The 18,815-nt window shown below is 50.9% G+C and overlaps 1 protein-coding gene across 2 annotated transcripts in view; it reads left to right on the top strand.

Moving 5' to 3' along the window:
- NTRK3 (neurotrophic receptor tyrosine kinase 3) overlaps positions 1–18,815 on the top strand; it is a 281,804-nt gene that overhangs the window by 59,233 nt on the left and 203,756 nt on the right. For both annotated transcript variants that reach the window (XM_068537616.1, XM_068537611.1), the window contains exons 2-3: positions 16,191–16,265; positions 16,781–16,852. In XM_068537616.1, coding sequence (XP_068393717.1) covers positions 16,191–16,265; positions 16,781–16,852 — 147 coding nt within the window. The remainder of the gene's footprint in view (positions 1–16,190; positions 16,266–16,780; positions 16,853–18,815) is intronic.

The following is an 18,815-nucleotide window of genomic DNA, read 5'->3' as shown; positions in this document are numbered from 1 at the left end:
GGTCGTCAGGGCCCAGCTGAGTGGCTAGAATTTGGGCAGGACCCCCAGCATCTCACTGAAGTAACAACCAGGACCTGGGAAGAGCTTCTGTCCCATGGATGAGACACAGTGGGCACGGGGCGGTGACCACGGCTTGGTGCCACAGGAGGCCTCTCGGGGTACCCCAGATGCTGGGCGGAGGCAGCTGGTGCATAGTGGGTCCTTTATAAATGAATGACTGCAGTGGAGCTCCAGCCCCACCTGTGCTGAGGTTCGGCTCTGCCGGACCAGCCTGAGAAGAGCCCGCAGGGTAAAGGTGCTCCAGGCAGCCGGAGACATCGAGTCCTTCCTCGCGGTGCGAGTAGCTGGGCACGGTCCAGCGCAGCAGCAGAGGCTCTGGTCAGTGCTCAGTCATGCTGTCAGCTTCGTCACTGTCACCCGACAGCCACGGGCTCTGTGTTCCTTTGTCCTTGTGCACGGCTTGAGAAGGGAGCTCAAGCTCTCTTGGGGTGTGCCGGGAAAATCCCGTGTCTGCTGCCTCTAGCTCCCGCCCCAGCTTGCAGATGTTCCTTTCCCGTACTCACTGGGCATTGCCGCTACTTTCTGTCCTGCGCCATTTCTCCTGGAAGGGGGAGCCCGGGCGGTCCCGCGGCTGAACTCCAGCTGGGGAGCCTGCAGTGCAGTTCCACATTGCCAAGGCCCTTGGTGTCCTGAGCAAACCCCGCTGTCAGCAGCCTAGAAAGGAGGAATGCCTGCAGGGGCGGGGCCAAAGGCTGGCTTCCCGAGATGGTTCCCCCACGTGTTGGAGGTGGAGGCCGAGGCACCACCTTGACCTTGGGGTTTCTATACCTCCAATGAGAGGGTTAGTCTCCAGGGAGTGTGCGTGACCAGGATCCCTAACAGAGCACCACTGGTGCCTTTGTGGCATTCAGTTTTCCTGTCCTACAGGGGACTGGAAAGGAGAGCTCCTGCCGCATCCATGCCACGTTTATGGAGGGCTTTTTAGAGCCGGGCGCCCGTCTTGGTGCTGGGGATGCTGAGATGAAAAACACAGTCCCTGCCCCCAAGGATCTCAAAGTCTTGTGGGGAGACAGGGGTGTCACAGGGTGCAAGACAACATGGTGAGTGTCCTGTGAGAAGCACAGCTCCTGTGTGGAGCTGATACTCTGTCAGCACATGCCAGCTAAGGTCGGGAGGTTGTTAAAATGGTGAAGTGCTTCCATAGCAGTGGTTAAATACCCGCGTCCTGAGCTCCCTTAGTGATCACACCCGATTCTCCAGCCACCCTGGCCCCTCCGGGATCCAGGAGCTAAGTAAGCATCGGTACCGGGCTTAGGAGGAGGCCCTCGGGGCCCCGATCCAGCCCTTTGGCTGGAGTCCTTTTTGGTCGGAGTTTGTGCTCTACTAGTTGTTACCTATCTTGAGTATCAGCCATGGTTCTGGGGTGGACAGCATAGCCAAAGCGCTCAGGACCTGGAAGGGGAGGACCAGGGAGGGTTCCCAGAAGGAGGGTCCGTCTGAGCTGAGTTTTGAAGGAGGAGCATGGGTCAGCAACATCTCTCCTCGGCCCTATGTTTTGTGCTTTTCTGACCCTTGACATTGGACCCCAGCCCCGCCCCACACCCTAGGCAGCTCTTCTCTACCACAGGTTGGAGCCCCCCTGGTCCCAGTTTCAAGGAGAAGCTGCTGGGAACCTCTGTGGGCTCTGAGCACTTGGAGCACAGAGCCAGCACAGGGCCAGAGGAGGGCGACCAAAATAAAGACTGCAGCGGACTTTGTTGTCAAGGAATTTACGCGCCCCTGAGGGAAGCCAGGCAAATGATGCTTCCACGTGCAGGTGACAGGGTCACACACCTACACCAGCAGCCACGCAGACACAAGTCCCCAGTAACTGGCGGGTGAGGGGGGATCACTGATCATTGCAACTGGGTGAGGATGGTTTGATAAAAGCGTAGTGGAGGGAGGAAGATGCGGCATATTGGCACCCGAAAAAAGATGTTCAGCTTCACGGACATTCGTTGGGTACCCAGGGGCGGGCTGGCTGGCAGACAGGAACAGTAGCTCAGAGGAAGCAGGAGGGAACCAGTCCCAGCGGCAAGTGCTTTGTTGGGCTGACTTGTAAAGTGCAGCCTGTGTCCTACCAGAAGGCGGGGGTTGCCGGGGGGAGAGATGGGAAAGAGGGTCTCACACGACATGCATGTCACAGCCTCAACCACTGTAGCTACAAGCACGGTCACTCTCCTGACCCAGGAGGCCCCAGTTCCTGACCTCAATGCCTGTACAACCCAGTGACAGCTCGAGAAGAAAAAAACTCACTTCTTTTTCTCTGCTCTCAATGCAGTTCTTCACTCTGGCCATCAAACATGTGATTTGCCCCCATACTAACCAATCCTGTAATTCTCTGTGGTCACTGAGTGGGTGTCCTACGATTCAAAGCAATTCTGACACCGCCTACCTGGAGTGAGTGTCGGATCCCACAGGGTAAGGACTTGGTCTCATAAGACTACATCACCCCACTACTTCTGATGCCAATCACAAGTCCAGGTTGTCACCTGAGCTTCTGACTGACCAGCTATAGATCAGAGGTTCCCAGGACCCCCTCCTTGGGATTGGTAGTTTGCTAGAGTAGCTCACTGAACTTGGGAAAACAGTTTACTTACTGTTTATTATTACCAGTTTATTATAAAAGGATACCACTCAGGAGCAGCCAGATGGAAGAGATGCAAAGGGCAAGGTATGGGAGGGGTCACAGAGGTTTCACACCCTCTGCAGATGCGCCACCCTCCCAGCCCCTCCACGTGGTCATGAACCCAGAGGATCCCTGAACCCCACTTAGTATTTGTATGGAGGCTTCATTATGTAGGCATAATTGATTAACTTCTTGGCCTTTGATGATTAATTCAACCTCCAGTCAGGTGGGGCTGAAAGTTCCAACCCTGTAATCACCCAAGGTTGGGTTCCTTGGCTACCAGCCCCCATCCTGAGGCTCTCCAGGAGCCCCCAGCCATGGGCCATCTTATTATCATACAAAAAGACACATCACAAAAAGACACAGCACTGGAGATTCCAAGCGTTTTAGGAGCTATGTGTCTGAAAATGGGAGCAGAGACCCAGTATACGTATTTCTTATGATGTCACATTGCTTTTCTTTTTGGAAGGGAAAATCATCATTCTTTGAGCTCTGGCATATTCCAGACAATGTGCTACGTCTTGTACAAACACTACTTTAATTCATCTTTATGATGCCTCCATGAAATTGGCATCACTATCCCTATTTTATAGATGCAGAAATTGAGGCCATGGGAGGTTACCCAGCTAGTCAGTGGCAGGCTGGAGATTCAAGTTCATTGCTGACTCCAAAGCCTATTATTTTTTATTGCACCAAACTGCTTCCAAAAGTCTAGAGAAGAACTAGGGAGGAGAAGGATGGTGAAGCTTGACAGACTGGCTTCTCTTGTTGAGGTGAGCACACCTCCCTCATACAGCCTGACTTTTTATTTTCTGTGACAGAAGCATGAGGGGATATATGGAGAATGTATATGGAAGATGAGAGTTACAAAAGCCATTCGTACAAGTCCAACTCGCAATCCCCCCTTCCTCTCAGCTTTGGTTTGGAGTTGAGCTTCAGGGAAGCATTTCAGCAGTGCAATGGGTTAGACACAGGAAATAGAGAAAACGTTGCTTCTTTCCTCAAAGGATCTGTGACCCTTTGTCCAACCCCTTCTCCTCAGCTACAGCTTCCCCTGCAGACTTTAGCTTCCTAAGATGTTTTGGTTTGGCGTGAGAAGCATTTGTTAGCCATTGGAGGGTCTTGAGCCTTTAAGGGACAAGTTCAATGTCATCATTGGGAAAGTAGAGCCTAGAACAGGCTGGAAGCTGAAAGGTCTGCTACGAGGTTGTTGTATCCATCTGGACATGAGGTTCTCTCAGGTAGGGGCTGTGGACATAAAAAGATGAGGGGAGCTACTAGAAATATCAGCGGAGGAGGGATTAGTAGGACTTGAATCGGAAAAGGAGTGAGAGAGAGCTATCAAAAGTCTTCTTGGATAGATATGGTTAATAGATGGTATTTATGTTGCCCTTCTGTATCCTGTGCCCAGGGCAGACATCACTAATCAATCACAGTTCTTTTTTGGGCTCAACCACAGACTCCTTCTAAACACAGCAATCTGTGTTAACTCTCACTAACCCAATGGTATTGCACATAAGTTGAAATCTACTCTATCTCTGCTCTAATGTTTCAAGTCAGGAGGACTCAGCAGAGGTAGCTTGGGAGAATTCAGGAGGTAAGAGTAAGCTGTTCTGTCCATATTTTTGTTCTTAGGTGTCCAGGGGAATGCGTATTGTGAGAACGGGAAGACAGGACAGTGGAGAGGTTAGGCATTAAGCGTAGAGCTGTAGAGCTGGAATTCATCTCTAATTAGGCAGTAATTGAAGTCATGTGAATGGATAGATGTCTTCCAACAGGGTGAGTAGATGGGGAAGAGAACAGACAGCTTATTGCCAGAGGATAGGAAACTGCTCACGATGCTGAAGCAAGAAAGTGAAAAAAGTTAACAAGAGAAAAAAATTGCATTTCCTTCACCGAGTGAGGAAGGCCATCTCTCCAGCCCCCAAAGTGGAATCCTTTGGAAACTTAAGGAACTGAAGTGCTGGTTTCCTTACAGATTACAGGGGTTAATGCTGTTGATGCCTTCCTTTTAGGTCTCGGATATGAGCCAGTGTTTCTTCCAGCAGTGACGCTTTAAAGGAGCCTCTCTCCCTGCAGTCTCCCACTCCACATCCTGTTTCCGGTCTTGGCCCAGCTCACCCTTCTTCCTTTGTCCCGTGACTTCTCTCTTCTCTGTAGCTTGGTCCCGTCCCAGCTTGCCGTGCAGAGGGAAGGCTAGGTACCACGCTTGTGATCTTGTCTTCCTGATGGTTACCTTAACTAATCACTCTGACACCCTTAGGTTCTGGGAATAATTATTCCCGCAAAGTCAAGGACTCCCTTTCCTTCCAGTGACCTGGAATTACCCTCTCGCAATGAAAGCACCCAGAGCTTTGGAGTGACTTTTCTGCATTAACTCTGAGGCCGAGTTGCAGCGAGGAAATCTACCCTTTTAATAGGGGAAAATATTGCCCTCGTAAGTCTTTATGCAACGCACTTGAGCCTAATGCTCTCTTACCAATTCTCCTTTATAACTTCCATATTGAGTGAATTAAGTCCTCCATACGGGGAGTTATTAAAGAAGTGATAAGTGCTTTATAATTCAGTAAAGGGTGGCCTGGCCATTTCAGATTTTCCTAAGGAAACTGGCCACTCGAAGGGCAGCACTTTCAGGACCGCTGGGGCCAGCTGCGCTTAGGCACAGAGCTTGCACTATTGGATGACTTTCAAGCCAGCTGCTCTGGCCTAGACTAGACTTTCCTTCTCACTCAGACTTTCTCCTCCAAGGCCCATCGGGGAGAAAGGGTCAAAGCTAATGTGTCTCTCCCTGCCTCAGGCTGTTTCTGCTCTTGATCAAAGACCTCCTCTTTCTCTCCTAGTTCAAAGCTGAGATGTCTAGTAGGGGCTGGAGGATTTATGATCAACGTGGTTTGAGTCTCATCTGTAGACAAGAGGGGACTGTCTCCAAGGGGCCACAGGGCTGTGCCCCACTCCCCAACCCCGCAGGCACAGCTAGCTTCTTTACACCTTTGTCTCTTCAAATAGTTGGAGAAAATGCTGGTCCCATCAAGACCTTGGGAACCATAGCCTTTTCATGACTTGCTGCAAGGTCCCAGGGTTCTGAGGAAACAAAGTCGTTTATTAATTTGTTCATTTAAATCTTCTACCTTGTACTAAGAACTGGGCTGAGTGTTGTGGATACAGTAGTGAACAAGATAGGTTGCCTGCCCTCAGAGAGCTTGCATTCTGTTGGGGGAGAGACACAGTCAACAAGTAAACACATACATGAGGTAATTATAGATTTTGTCAAATGATATAAAGGAAATACCTAGAGTGACATTTCTCAACCTTGGCACTACTGACATTCTGGAGGGGATAACTCTTTGTTGTGAGGGGCTGTCTTGTGTTGTAGGATATTTAGTAACATCCTTGGCCTCTACCCACTAGATGCAGTAGCCCCTCCCCAGTCATGACAACCAAAAATGTCCCCAGACATTGCCAAGTGTTCTCTGAGGGTTTAAATCCACCCCGGCTTGAGAACTATTGATCCAGAGGAAGGTGATACAGAATGTCTTTAGGTGGTTGGTCAGGGAAGGCCTCCCTGAGGAGGTGACACTGAAGGGTAGTCCAGGTGCTTTTAAGGGCAAAACCAAGTGCAAAGGTCCTGAGAGGGGGAAGGGAGCTTGATGTTTTGAAGACTAGAAAGAAGACCAGTGTGACGAAAGCCAAGTGAACAAGGGTAAGGTTAGTCTGAGCTGTGGAGGGAGGGAGATGAGCCAGACACGGAGGATCTTGCTGGCTGAGGTGGAGTCTGAATTCCATCCCAAGTGCAGAAGCCATTGGAGGTTTATTTTTGTGGGGAGTGGGTGGGGGAGGGGGACATGATCTGATTTATGTTATGAAAAGCTCATTCAGGCTTCTGTGCGAGGACAGGTTTAGTCAGGTGGGAGTGGAAGCAGTGGTCATGCTTTTGAGGCAGTGGTCTTTGTTAGAGGTGATGGTGGCCTGGGTGTTAAGGGGTGATAAGAGCGGAGGTGGTGAGGAGCGGGCAGAGCTGATGATCTCCTGTGGAGCTGGACTTGCTAAGGGGTGGCTACTGGAGGGAAGGAAGGGAGCAATCAATGATGAAGTTTGACTTGGTGGTACCAGTGCCATTTACTGAGATGGAGAAGCCCAAGTGGGAGGACAGCAAGGGCTGGTGTTGGACCTGTGGACGTATCAGGGAAGAGCCTGGAGCTCAGTGGAGAGGTCTGACTAGAGACACCTTTGGGCGCTTGGATGGTGTTCGGAGCCAAGCACCTGGGTGAGATCCCTGTGGCCGAGTGGGGGCAAAACCTGGAGACTCCACCACTGAGGGATCAGACAAAGACTATGGAACCAGCAAAGGAGACTAAGAAGGGCTAGCCAGGGAGATAGAAAGAAACCCGGTAGAGAGTGGACTTAAGGAATTCCTAGAGAAGAGAATGTTTCCAGAAAGAGAGAGTGGTTAACTAGGTAAAATGCCACCAAGAGACTGGGAAACTGGGTGGCAGAGAAGAATTTACCAACGTGGAAACCACTGGTGACTTGACAGTGTAGTTTCAGTGGAGTGGCAGGGACAGAAGACAGATTGGGGTGAAGAATCAAAGGGAGGTGAGGAAGTGAGGCCTGGGAATATAGACAATCCTTTTGAAAACATTTGTCGTACGGAGCTGGAGAGACATGAGTTGGTAGCTGGAGAACATGGAGTCCAGGAGATTTTCTTTGAAATGGGCTCTCCTAGGATGTGTTTGTATGCTGATGGAAAAATCTAAGAGGGAGAGAGTGAGGGGAGAGAGGAGAGAGGGAGAAAATAGGAATGAGTCCTCGAGAAGGTGTCTCGAGGGGTGAGGGCAGGGGAAGGTCCACAGGGGAGCTGGTAGAGGGCTAAACACTTAGGCTCTGCTGTTGATCACTTCGGGGTTCATTCATTCATTCATTCATTCAGTCAGTCAGATGTCACTGAGCATTTGCATGGCACTGGGGACACAAACCCCCGGTCAGTGCCCTCAGAAAACTCATGTTCTGGTGAAGGTCATCGTCACCTGGGGAAGGGAAAGATGGAAAAGCTGAGCTCAGGGATCAAGAGCATTCCCATCTCATCCGCTGCCATGTTTGGTGAGAGGAGGCCCTGCCCACTCCCCCACTCCTGACCCCCATGGTGAGCAGTAGACCTGGCATCTGGTCCTGGGGGGGGGGGGGAGATCTGGTCCCTGGGCCTCCTGAGACCTCTGGGATCACCCCGTTTCTGGGCTCTGTAGTGATGCCCCAAGTTGCCTGTCCCCAGTTGGGATGTTGAATGGTGTGCCCTGGGCCACATTCCTCCTCAGAGATCAAGTTCAGGGTTCCTGTGGGATTGGCCCAGGGCTCTGGGCTGCTCAGCAGGGCCCAGGGTGAGGACCATGCCGGTGCTGAGCCTGGAAAACCTCTGGCTTGAGTTGGGGCATCGAGGTGGCTATTTAGCACCAACCTGGATGGCTTCCCAGGCATGTACTTATCCTGGGGTAACTGCCCTTATTTGAGATTCTGGAGGTGAGGGAGTGGGGAAGAAGACAGATAGGATCTCTGTTCTCATGTATCATAGTTCTAGAGACACGACAAACATGTAATCAAATAATCAAATAAGACAATTACAGTTGGTTATGAAAGGCTGTGAAGGACATAAACAGGGGCTTGCGTCAGAGCAGCTGGCAGGGAAGGGAGGGTGGGCTCACAGAGGAGCCGGGCCGGCTTCTCTGAGAAGGTGACCTTGGAGGGGAGACCTGAGGGATTAAAAGGAGTCAGGGAAGAGCATTTCATGGAAGTTCTGATTGGGAATAAGCCTGGAAGGTTTAAAAAACAGAAGGCATGCCAGTGTGGCCAGGGCCTAGAAAACCAGGGGAAGGTGTTCAGTGAAGGGACTATGGAAGCAGCTAACAATCAGCTCATGCGGGACCTCGCAGGCCACGGCCCGGGTTTTGGATTTTATTGTAAAGACCAAAGGAAGCAGTTGGAGAGTTATAAGCAGGGGAGAGGATGATCACTCTGGAGGAGAGACTGTGGAAGGAGAAGAGTGAAAGCAGGGAGGCCAGCCAGGAGGCAGTGGCCGTTTGCAGTTAGAGGCGGTGGCTCCCTGGTGTGCGGATGTGTGGACAGCAGTGAAAATAGGGAGAAACAGACAGACTGGTGATGGGCAGGCCAGTCTGATCACAGGCTGGGACCCGAGCAGGGCAGCTTGGACTCCCCAGTGAGCTGGCTGAGTTCCCGATGTGTGCCCTTGACCTTTTCTCTGTTAGGAGACGCAGCATTTCAGCACCTGAAGGGCACAGGTGTGCACACAAACATACCCCGTTCGTTCCTGGCACGAGCTTTGGAATTGATCGGGAAGCCAGCACAGATGCTGCCGCCTTCCATCTGTTCACCGCACGATCTGAATGTTCCTTTCTGCAGTCCCGGGGGTGTCTGTGATGTGGGGCTGGTTCACCGTGGTCCTTGGCGGGCAGCTGCTTGTAGAGCTGGTGTGCTCACGTGCTGGCATGCCGGGGTTGCCAGCCCAGGAAGGCTCCCCAGGCTTCTAGTATCCCCCTTGACAGCTGTCAAGGGAGGGAGAGCCGGGTGACTTGGCTGGTGTGATCCGATGCAGCTCTTCTCCAGCCCCCTGGTGCCTGCGCTCCATGGAGCTGTCGCTCCAGACGGTTTGTTTATAATGCTAAACATATCAGATAATTGAAAGCTAATGCTTCTGTCTGGATCACTAGACATAATATGCCTGGATAACAAATCAATTTCCTCCTTGCCCTGCAAGGCTGGGAAGTCAAACACCCGGCACATCCTTTGTGTGTGTGCAAGCATGTGCGTGTGCGTCTGTGGGCACGCTCACGCGTGTGTGTGCTCCAACGCTGACTTATTAGAAAATGAAATTCCAGGCTAGTTTCCCCAGGCACCCAACTCTGTCTTAGAACAGGATTCAGGTGAGAAGGTGATGGGAGCCTCAGGTCTGACAGGGGGGACAGGGACATCTGGTGATGAAGGCGCACCCGTCGAGCCTTGTTATCCGAAGCTCTTATGTTCTGTGTTGGAGGAGTGGAGTATTCATGTACAGAACATCTGAGAAACACCAGTTTCAGCTACCTCCTGCCGGGATACAGCTCCAAGAATGAATATACTGAATATAATATACTAGTGATGGTGCCACCAGGAAAATGTGAATTATGAATTACCAACAAGTCTGCTTACTTATCTGGCAAGCTCAATTATCCAGAAAGGGAATGCGAAACAAAGTAAGAAAACAAGGGCAAACATCTACTTCTCTCTGTGTGTGTGTGTGTGTGTGTGTGTGTGTGTGTGTGTGTGTGTGTGTGCACGCATGTCTGTGCCTGAATTTTTTCATATTCCCTTAAATCCTTATTCAGATTCTTTTTACTCTTACTGAAGGCACAGTTCCAAAGACAGTCATGGAATCAGCTATGCTTTGCACTAGCGCTAGGCGTCACAGCCGAATGGAGGAGGTGGGCATGGCCTCATCTAATCCTCACGGCCTCTGGATTTCCTATTAGGAAACTGAGGTCTGGAGAGGCTGGAGTAACTGGCCCAGGGCATCAGGCTTCTAAGCACAGAGCTGGGTGTCATCTCCAGCTCAGCCTACCTTCAGGGTGCCTGCTGTTGACCTCTGTTCTCCAAGGGACTGCAGAGCAGACTGGTCTCAGCATGTTGGAAGGTCCCGGGGGGCACAGCCCAATAGCAAAGAAGAGCCAGAAAACCGTTAAAAATGAAGGCAATTGCGATTAGAATTCAAGAGTCATTTCAGGGTAGGACCACTTTGGGTAGGGGCGCAGGTTCTGCTTACTTTGAGAGCCTCTAGGGGTGTCACTGTGCTACAGCTCAGTGGGCTAGGTGGGTTGATCACAATGATCCAGGATCATCAGGAAAATATAAGCCGCGTTCTGTTTACTCTGCTTCAAAAGTCAAGGAGGTGTGTAATGCATTTTAGGGGAAAAAAGAAACATTCAGCAAGGAACTTGAACATGCAGAGGTTTTTTTTTAGTAAATTTATTTATTTAATTTATTTATTTTTGGCTGTGTTGGGTCTTTGTTGCTGCACGCGGGCTTCCTCTAGTTGAGGCAAGGGGGGGCTACTCTTCATTGCTGTGCGCGGGCTTCTCATTGCGGTGGCTTCTCTTGTTGCGGAGCACGGGCTCTAGGCGCGCGGGCTCCACCAGTTGCTGCACGCGGGCTCAGTAGTTGTGGCGCACGGGCTTAGTTACTCCATGGCATGTGGGATCTTCCCGGACCAGGGCTCGAACCCGTGTCCCCTGCATTGGCGGGCGGATTCTCAACCACTGCGCCACCAGGGAAGCCCCATGCAGAAGTTTTGCCTTTAAATTTAGTTGTCTGGAAAATTTGGTTATGAAGAACAGCTCATTAATAGCAGTGAGGAATCACAGTGAAAATAACAGCCATCTGACAGCAAGGGAGGAGAGAGAAAAGCTTGGGAAAACGAGGAAATACTGGGCCTGCCACATCTAAAGGAAGGAAGGATGTTCCCTTGTCCCACCAACCAGTCCTTGTCTTGCTGATTACCCAGGTGAGGAGGAAAGTTCTGCCAGGTGAAGGGTGCCTTGCCCCTCTCATGGGCCTCCCCAACAAACTTAGTCCCCTGGTGTTGGATGGACTTGGACGTCTCAGTGTTCTAGGGATTTCTGTGTTTAGGATTTAAATATTGGAGGTATAAGCAACTCTGAAACGTATCCACATGGCATGTTTTTAATTAAAATAGGGACCACAGTCTGTACCGTCTAATTTTTATATGCTTGGAGATTGCCAATTCATTACCATATTGGCCCAAGCCAAACAGAAGGAGGAAGAAGCAATGGTACAAAAGCACAATTGGATTTAATCTAGCACAGAGGATTTTTACATTCTCTGTGAAAGTTTTAATTGATACTTCATTTGTGTCCTAGCTCATTTCCACAGGGGTCCGAAGCAATTGGGGATTGGGTTTATCTGCTCCAGGAATGGTTGCTGGGTGAGCCATTGGGAGTGGCTCCTTTCCTCCCAAGTCCACCTGGAAGCAGCATGTCCTTTGACCATGGGGCCCCCAAGATCTCATTGAAGTTTTCTGAGCTGTAGCCCTAAGCCCAGCTCCGGCTCGGGGGCTCAGTGTTGTCGTGAATTAAGCCTCACTTCCTCCCTCTCTCTGGAACAGTGTTGCGTATCGGCTCCTGGCAGAGAGTCATGATTCTGTGGTGTCAGGGAAGGGCAGTGGCGAGAGGGCAGGGACAGGGCATTGCGTTGACTCTCTGGATGGCACATTTCATATTTCCATGTGATGACGAGGCCTTAGAAATGCAGAAGGATAACTTTCAGTGGAGGGACAAGGCACTAGGCAGTGCATTCCAGCCAGAGCTTGGTGAGAAGAGACCATTATTGCTTCTAGAATGTGTAACCTGGCTTGGGCCAAGGTCCGGTGGGCCAAACACCCCTCATTTCCTCTCAAGTAATGCCCTTGTCACGGGAGTGTCCTGAGAACCATGGCTTTTGATTTTCTTCTCTTACCTGGACCCTGTGACCTAGAGGCAAGCTTTTTGGTGTTGACCTGGGGCCTTTTGGTGTTTGCTGCAAAACAATCATTTTCAAAATTATGTCTGAAGCCATGAAACTTTTTTCTCAATGGAATCTTAGGTAGAAGCCTTGTATAATAAAGCAGGGTTTCCCAACCTCGATGCTGTGGACATTTGGGGCTGATAATTCTTTGTTGTGGGCATGCCACCCTGCGCATTATTGAAATGTTTAGGAGCACCCTTGTGGATGCCGGCGTCACTCCCTGTCCCCCAGTCGTGACCACCAAAAATGTTTCCAGACATTGCCAAATGTCCCCTGGGGGGCAAAATCGCCTCCAGTTGGGAACCATTGTATTCAAGGGACTAAAGTGGAGGTAATTAAAGTAGGGATGGGAGCCTGGAGTCACTGAGAACAAGGCTTCAGGTCTCTGTGGCATCTACCGGCACACACCGCCTGAGCAGACAGACGCCGGATCTGGCGGTCCCGCTGACCCACGTTCCTGGCATCGCTCTGAGTTCTCGTCTCCCCACAGCTGCAGCAGGCGTGTGAGATGCCTCTGCTTGGGCGGGCTGGTGCGGCCTGTGGTCCTGGAACAGGGTGACCAGTGACTGCCCCGCACAGGGCTCAAGGGCCTAACCTTCCTTCAAAAACATGACCATTCTTGATTGTTTTTCAAATGACAAAATCAATGCTCCATGAAAACAACCTGGACGACCCAGAAAAGCACACAAAAAGAAGTCACGTGTAATTGTACTAGGCGGAGGGAACCACTGTTTACCACAATCCAAACCAAAGCAGACTGCTCTCATACTTTATCTATTTATTATATGTTTAGAGCCTGCCTTTTAAACTTAAAACTCATGGCCTCCCTATTAGCACAAAGCAGCCAGCAAAGTTACCATAACTGACCCCCCCGGGCTGGTACCAAGTGGTGAGTCATCGAGAAAACTTGGCAGGCGCCCTGCCCACGTCAACTGCAAATGTCAGGCTGCACCTTCGCCGCCCTGCTCTTCCCTGGGAACCCGCTCTGCACTGCCGTCTGTGCATCCTCTGAAGCTGTTTATAATTTCTGCTTGAACAGTTTTCCTGGAGGTCATGAATGACAGGTTTACTGTCCCTCCACCCTTCTGCCCCTCGGAGTTTTTAATCAATGATTGCTGAGAGGTGACAACTTCCAGCAGAACCAGCTTGCCCTTTTTAGCTTGAAAACTGAGGAAAGATTGCTCAGCCTCTACAAAACCCAGGTTTAAAAACAATCATCACAGGCACTACCTGAAGACTTACTGTGCCTCCCAGCTGCCGGAAGGGCTTTTTGACATAGCCTTTCAATCTTCATGTCCTTCTTATGATGAAGGTTATTTCATTGATATTATCCCCATTTGACAGATGACGAAACTGAGGCACAGACAGGTGAAGTAACCTGGACAGGGTCACATAGTATCCTGGCAGCCTGGCGCTACGCAGGGGTCAGCAACCTTCTTCTGTAAAAGGTCAGAAAGTCAATATTTTAGGCGAGTCTCTGCAGCTCCATCTCACCTCCATCTTTGTGGGGAAAAGTGGTCACAGACAAGAGTAAAAGAGTAGATATGAAAATGGACATTTATATTTCATATACTTTTCACATGTCACAAAATAGGATTCTACTTTTGATTTTTAAAAAAATGTAAAAACGATTCTTCTTTCTCAGGCTGTACAGAAATGAGCGGTGGGTTGGAATTTGTAGTTTGCTGACCCGGCTCTGGAGCCCCAACTCCTAACCACACTGTTGCACCGTTGCTGTAAAAGTGCTATTCCCCCATGTAGGAAAACTCAGACCCAAAAGAGGACACAGGGGCCGTATGCTATTGACCAGGGAGTCCTTTGCACCAAGGACTTCAGCCATTGTCCTGCCATGTCTCGGTGTGTACCTATGCAGGGGAAGGGTCATTTGTGGGCATAAGAACAGGAGGGCTGAGAGGGGTAAAGTATTAGAATGCAGTAATGACTGACAACTCAGCCATAATAAAAACACATTTCTGGAATTCTAATGTGGGCTCGGAAAAATGATTTCATTTATTTAAACAACTTGATTGACAGCTGCTCGTTGGAAGTAGATTCTTGTCTGAAGCTGGGCTCCCATGAATGAATGGCCGCCTGCAGAAACACTGCAATCTACTTGGTGGTTTACATGGACCGAGGGCCCAGTGAATACTCTGGGTGAGAGTGGGGCTGGCCCAGGTCCTTCTACCACTTCTGGCCTTCCTTTTCATCTGACATGGAGCCAGGGTCCCTGCCCTGGCGAGACCAGACCAAGCGAACTGTCCTGGGGCCATGAGGCTTCCAGGGAGAAGGCTTTGGAGTTGGAATTCAGTACTGGCCTGGCCACCTGGTCCATGTCCCCAGCAGATGCCAGTGTGTCTGGCTGCTTAGCAGGGGCTCCGAGAGAATGTGGTACAAAAAGGGCTCTTGGCATACCTTGTCACTGCGCGACTCTGAAATGCTTCCAGAGGCCCTGGCCACCACCTCCCTGTGGCCTTCCTGGCTCCGGCTCCACTTGATGGCAGATGGCAGAGCCACGAGTGGGGTGGGGCTAGGGAGGAGACGTCTGGGGAAGGTGGCTGGCACTTTTCCGTGCCTCAGGTAGCTCTGTCCCAGGGTGAGCTGTCACTTCTTTTCCCTCCTTGCAAAAAGCAGGCTTAGACTTTGGGGGCACTGACAGGAGAGTCAGATCCCAGGAGGGCAGCGGGAAGCCTTTTCTCGTGGCCCCTTGAAGCTCCTTGGGGTAGCGGGTGTGTATGAATGGTCTTTGCTCAGACAGCTCTAGAGCTGGGAAGGACCTTGGTAATCAACAGTCTGATGGTTCTCCACCTTGACACCAAAAGCAGTAATGGAGGATGTTTGTCCCTGGTGTTTTGTCAATATAAAACAAATTAACAAACAAACAAAGGAAATCAAATCCATACCCATGATAAGCCCTTCCATGCTAACAGTACTTTCAAGAATTCCTTTGCTTTGGGCTGGAATTTATCCACTGGGTGAGTCAGCGCTGGTTTATGCCTGTTGATAAAAAGCTCTGGTTTACAGTGATTTATATCTTGGATTAATAAATCCGAGAAGATGAATTAATTATTACTTAATAAATGTGTGTGCTTTTTCGACACGTGTTTAGGGAGCTAAACATCAAGTCTCTTGGGAGAAAGTTCTAAGAGGAGATCTTTGTGAAGAGACGGGGGAGAAACTGCTGATCTGGTGCACCCTCTCTCTTTGCAAATGAGGACACCAGAGGCCCAGAGAGCTGAAAGCTCATGTTCAAAGCCACGGCTGCTTAAGTCACAGAGATGAAGCTGGAATCAGGCTTCTCGACTGCCAGCCTCATGTTCTTTCCATGACACCCAGGCCTGTGGTCGCCCCTCCTTTGTGGAGTTGATTCTTCCATATCAAGCTATTGATGTTCTTGAACTTCAGATGGATTGGGCCGTGGTCACCCAAAGGGGGTCATCAATGTCTGGCCCCTGGGGGACCCTGAGGAGGTGTGTATTCCTTCTGGGCTTTTCCACCCCCAAGCCATGTTCACCAGCAAGCCCCCCTACACACCCCCTTTATTTAAACCACGTCATCTGTATTGTCTTTACGGGCAGGAACTTAAGAAAACAAGCCTGTCCTTTAAACAATCCTATAAATGAAAAAGAATGAAAGAGAATGGAAGGAAACTAAGTCAGGAAGACCCACAGGGAGATTGGATCTCAAGAATTTAAAGAGTAGTTTTTCTGGAGCTGAGGGGGGGAACGTTAAATGCTGTCCATGAGTTTGGCGCTTGGGATCCCACAGCGAGCCCATCAGCTAGGTGGCACGCATGACACCACACTGGGGAAGAAACCGGCTCAGAGATAATTGGCGACTTGGTGGAAATCCTGGCTCATGGGTGGCTGCTCCAGGATTCGAACCCAGGTCTCTGGCACTAAAGCCAGTGCCTTTCCCGTGGCCCCTCTGCTGACCTGAACCCTGCCTTTCCTCTCCCCTGCAGACACATAGAGAACTGGCGCGGTCTGCACACGCTCAATGCTGTGGACATGGAGCTCTACACCGGCCTCCAGAAACTGTGAGTGCACCAGCTCCCGGGGTGTGGGGGGAGTGGGATGGGCTAGGGCTCAGCCCGTAGTTTGGGTTTCAAAGCAGGACCTGAACCCAGGTCTCCTGGGCTAGTGTTCCTTTCTCAGCCCTGTGCTTGGCTGATGGTCCCCGTGGAGCAGGAAATTTGCGGTCACCTCCTGCTTTGGATTCGGTGCAAGTGGCTGTGGGAGATTTGGGGTGGGGGAAGGGAAGAGGCACAAAGCGGGCTGCAGCACTGTAGTCACCGGACCAGATTCTTACCCACTTGCCAGGACGGGCACATCCCTTACCCTGACCCAGGTCCCAGTGGGGTATGAGCCCAGATGCCTCCCACTGGACCCCCTCAGTTGGATCAGCCAGTGATGACTGATGATGAAGAGATGCATTCAGTTCACCGGGCGGCTGCCGTCCAGTCTTGGCCTCACTGGCTGTCAGCCTCGGCCCAGAGCAGAGATGTTTCTCTGCTCCATAAGCTCTGCTGAACATCTTTTTCTCTCTCTCCAGGACCATCAAGAACTCAGGACTTAGGAGCATCCAGCCCAGAGCCTTTGCCAAAAATCCCCACTTGCGCTATATGTAAGTAGAGCTGGGTCCCGGGCCACAGAGAGTGGGTGGGTGGGTGGGGTCATAGGGCTGGGGGAGAGACAGTCCCGGGCTGTGAAGCCCAAGGCCCGAGATCTGGACCCAGCTTTGCCACTCTGTGTCCTGGGGCAAGTCCCTTCACTTCTCTGGACCTGAGAGTTTGCCTCTTCAAACAAGGGGTTTGGATTTGATGATCTCTAAGGTTCCTGTTGGTTGGAAGAGCCTAGGACCAAGGCTTAGCGGGAGTGTCTCTTCACCCCCAAGTTTGTTCACTTCTGTGATGAAATTTGCAATTGTATTGGAATGTAAATGAGAGGAAATTCCCCATATAAGTGTAGTGTGTGATGTGAGTACTATACTTCTGAGACCATGTGTAGGTCCGTAAGTGTGTGTGTGTGTGTGTGTGTGTGTGTGTGTGTGTGTGTGTGTGTGTGTGTGTGTGTGTGTGTGTGTGTGTGCGTGTGTGCGTGTGTGCGTGTGTGCGCGTGTGCGCGCTGGGGTGGTGGCGTGGGGTTTGGAAGGGGGAAAGCAGGGCCAGGCCAAGTGTCATGTCGAAATAGATTCTGGGTTCAGTGCAGAAGAGCTCTGAAAAGCAGACACCTGTATATAAGGTTACACAGCTTTGGGACAAGTTGGAGGTGACATGGCCCTGGTGGGATCCCCTCTGTCTGTGCCTCCCTCCTCTCACCTCTCCCCTCCCACCACTGCCATGTCTGATGGTGGAGGGGCCTCCTGACAGTCGGCTCTGTCTAGACCTGTAGGGGTGGAAGCACACGAGCTTGGTGCTTCCTCTCCAAGCCTAATTCTGGGCTGAAGACTCTGGGATTAGACGGGAGGACCACCATTTCCTGGGGAGAGGTGGGCTTGAAAAGAAGCCTAGGGCCAGCGATTAGGGGAAGTGCCAACACGCTGCACCTGTTGGGGGTCCTTGCTGTTCGGTCAAGCCTTCTTTTTGGATGGTGACCATTTTGGACATCTGCTGGGCATGTTCTCCAAGAACAGAGATTCCATAGGAACCAGGGGGATGGAGTCTACTGTATTTGGGGAGAAAATGGAGGAATGGTGTGCAGATGAATCTTTCCTTTGGCCACTTGAGAGTTGCACTGGCCCAGGCACTTGGCACTTGAAGGGCATCCCAGCTGCATAGGAGTCTCACAGGAAGAGACACAGCATCCAAGGGAAGTGGAGGGGAGGTAGAGAAAGAGAAAAGTCGTGGAGAATTGTGGTGGGTGAGTTGTTTCTCTTCTGGGGGGTCCTGGCCTCACCCCCGGGCCTCTGTGTGTTTTCCCAAGCACGTAGTGAGTGCTTGGTAAATATTTTTTTAATCAGTTATGGCCACCCCTGCTTTGTGCTGAACTTTCTTTCCTTTCTCTGGACATAGCACACTGTATGGCCATTGCTCAGGGCCTGATGTAGTACCTGTGGGGGACCAAGGCCTCCCCTGCAGCTGTCTCATTTAGCCATTGCCCCCTTGCCCTAACTGGGCCTCTGTGGTAGGATTCTCCTGATGTGTGTTCTTCGCAGCTGGGGGCATAGCTGGGACCAGAGGAGGGCCTTGGACCGTATGTTCCAGGTGTTTATTTTATTGGGGATTTGAGTTTCAATGTAAACTATCCCAGGGGAAGAAGCTTTTGACCTCTGAGAAGTCTCCCTTTCATACTAACTCATACAAGGGTCACAAAGCCAAATGCCCACGGCGGACCAGGTGGGGAGAGTGGAGGCTGGGGACCCACGTGATCCCCCCGAGGGGCAGCCTGTAAGCAATTCCAGCTGACTGCTGCCATGAGGAGGCGGGGACTCGGGTTGCCAGATTTACTGCTTTTTTTTTTTTTTCAAGAAGAGCTGGAGGTCCAGTGAAACCTTTCAAGTTTTAAATACTGGCAACTAAAAATAAAACCTCTCAACTCATGGGCCAGGCAGAACTACTCTGTGGGCAGAATACGACATATGGAGTGCC

The sequence above is a fragment of the Eschrichtius robustus genome, chromosome 1 (genome assembly GCF_028021215.1).
Source record: "Eschrichtius robustus isolate mEscRob2 chromosome 1, mEscRob2.pri, whole genome shotgun sequence".
Classification (NCBI taxonomy): domain Eukaryota; kingdom Metazoa; phylum Chordata; class Mammalia; order Artiodactyla; family Eschrichtiidae; genus Eschrichtius; species Eschrichtius robustus.
The sequence above is the reverse complement of the archived record's forward strand: the minus strand, read 5'-3'. Positions and strand labels throughout refer to the sequence as shown.